General features: G+C 46.3%; 1 protein-coding gene across 1 annotated transcript in view; it reads right to left on the bottom strand.

Moving 5' to 3' along the window:
• The window catches only part of RD3 (retinal degeneration 3), a 7284-nt gene continuing 5815 nt past the window's right edge, over nt 1-1469 (bottom strand). Inside the window, exon 2 of the mRNA XM_015427631.1 lies at nt 1-298. Coding sequence (XP_015283117.1) covers nt 1-298 — 298 coding nt within the window. The remainder of the gene's footprint in view (nt 299-1469) is intronic.

Here is a 1469-nt window from a genome sequence, read left to right as displayed (position 1 = left end):
TCAGTAATCCCTGGTGCTCCTGAACTCTGGCATGCTCCATACTCTCCTGGTTGGATCAGTGCCTCTCTCAACATCTTCTGAAATGGTCTTGATATCACTGCTGAATGGGGAAATCCTGGAACGGGTTTTGAAAGTTGTGAGGGAAAGGCTGGTTTTGTGTTTTGTGTTCCACTGGCTAGCAAGCTTCTTCGCCTCTTCTTCCTCTTTCATCCTCTCAAGAACATCATGTAGAGCAGAACGGAATAGCCGAGATACCTCCGGTGCTTCTGGTTCGTATTCAGCAATGAGTTGTCGGAATCTGAGGAAAGATAAAAGTCACCTAGTTTACAGTGTTAGGGTGAAGGGGAAGGCACTATGATTTGTGCTTTAACTCACATCTTACAACAAATTTGGACTCCCCTTAAGAAGGAAATGGAGGATGATTCTTTTTTATAATGTAACAGCTTCAGCCCAGAGATAGTAAAGAACTATTAAGCCAGTTTACATTTTGCCATCCAGAATTTTTTAATAAGGAAATGATCATTTTTTAAGTGTTGGTTAAATGGCAGAAAGTGGGAACAAGTGGACAGCTCTCTCTCAATGGGGGAGAGTAAGCAGTTGGATCCCACAAACATTGTTACCGGGGCCGGTGTTATCTAACTTGTTCATAAATTATCTGGAATGGGGGTGAGCACAGTAGCGGCCAAGTTTGCAGATTACACAAAATTATTCAGGGTGGTGAAAACCAAGGCCGACTGTGAAATGCTCTGGGAGGAACTCCACGAATTGGAAGTGGCAAACGATGTTCAGTGTTGGTGAGTGGAAGGTGATGCACACTGGAATAATCTATCTAGTACTGCTCATACGGCTATCACCCTAAGCAGAAATCAGAACCAAAAGATATTTTAAAAGACTTTACTCAGTATTATTTCTCTTATATTTGATTATTGCACCTATGAATTTTGCCACTGAGAGGGTGACATGATCATTTGTATCCAATAGTAGCCACAACACCTGGGCCTGCACATTTAGCAGTTCCATATCTTTAAGTAAAGGGGTGACTCAATTAGCCCTCAACTCATTGAATCTAGGACACTCCATAATCATATGTTCAATGGTTTCGATTGTATCATATGAGCATCTGCATGTTCTATTAGAATATGACAAGGGGGGGACCCGCGATACTCGCGGGAGAGGGGGAACTCCACAACTATGAGGAAGAGGAGGAAGCAGCAGGAGGAGGTAAGTTCCCCCCCTATCCTGCCGGTTCTCCCATCTCCTCCACCCCCGTCCACCCCCTGGCTCAATTACCCCCCTGCCCTGGAGCGCCCCCCCTCCAGAGGCCAGGTCTACCCACCCCTTCCCACTATATTGGCAGACCTGGCCTCCGGAGTCCAGGTCTACTCACCCCTTCCCACTACAGTGGTAGACCTGGCCTCCGAAGTCCAGGTCTACCCACACCTTCCTACAACAGTGGTAGACCTGGCCTC

Source organism: Gekko japonicus, unplaced genomic scaffold (genome assembly GCF_001447785.1).
Source record: "Gekko japonicus isolate JY-2015 unplaced genomic scaffold, Gekko_japonicus_V1.1 scaffold45, whole genome shotgun sequence".
Lineage (NCBI taxonomy): Eukaryota > Metazoa > Chordata > Lepidosauria > Squamata > Gekkonidae > Gekko > Gekko japonicus.
The sequence above is the reverse complement of the archived record's forward strand: the minus strand, read 5'-3'. Positions and strand labels throughout refer to the sequence as shown.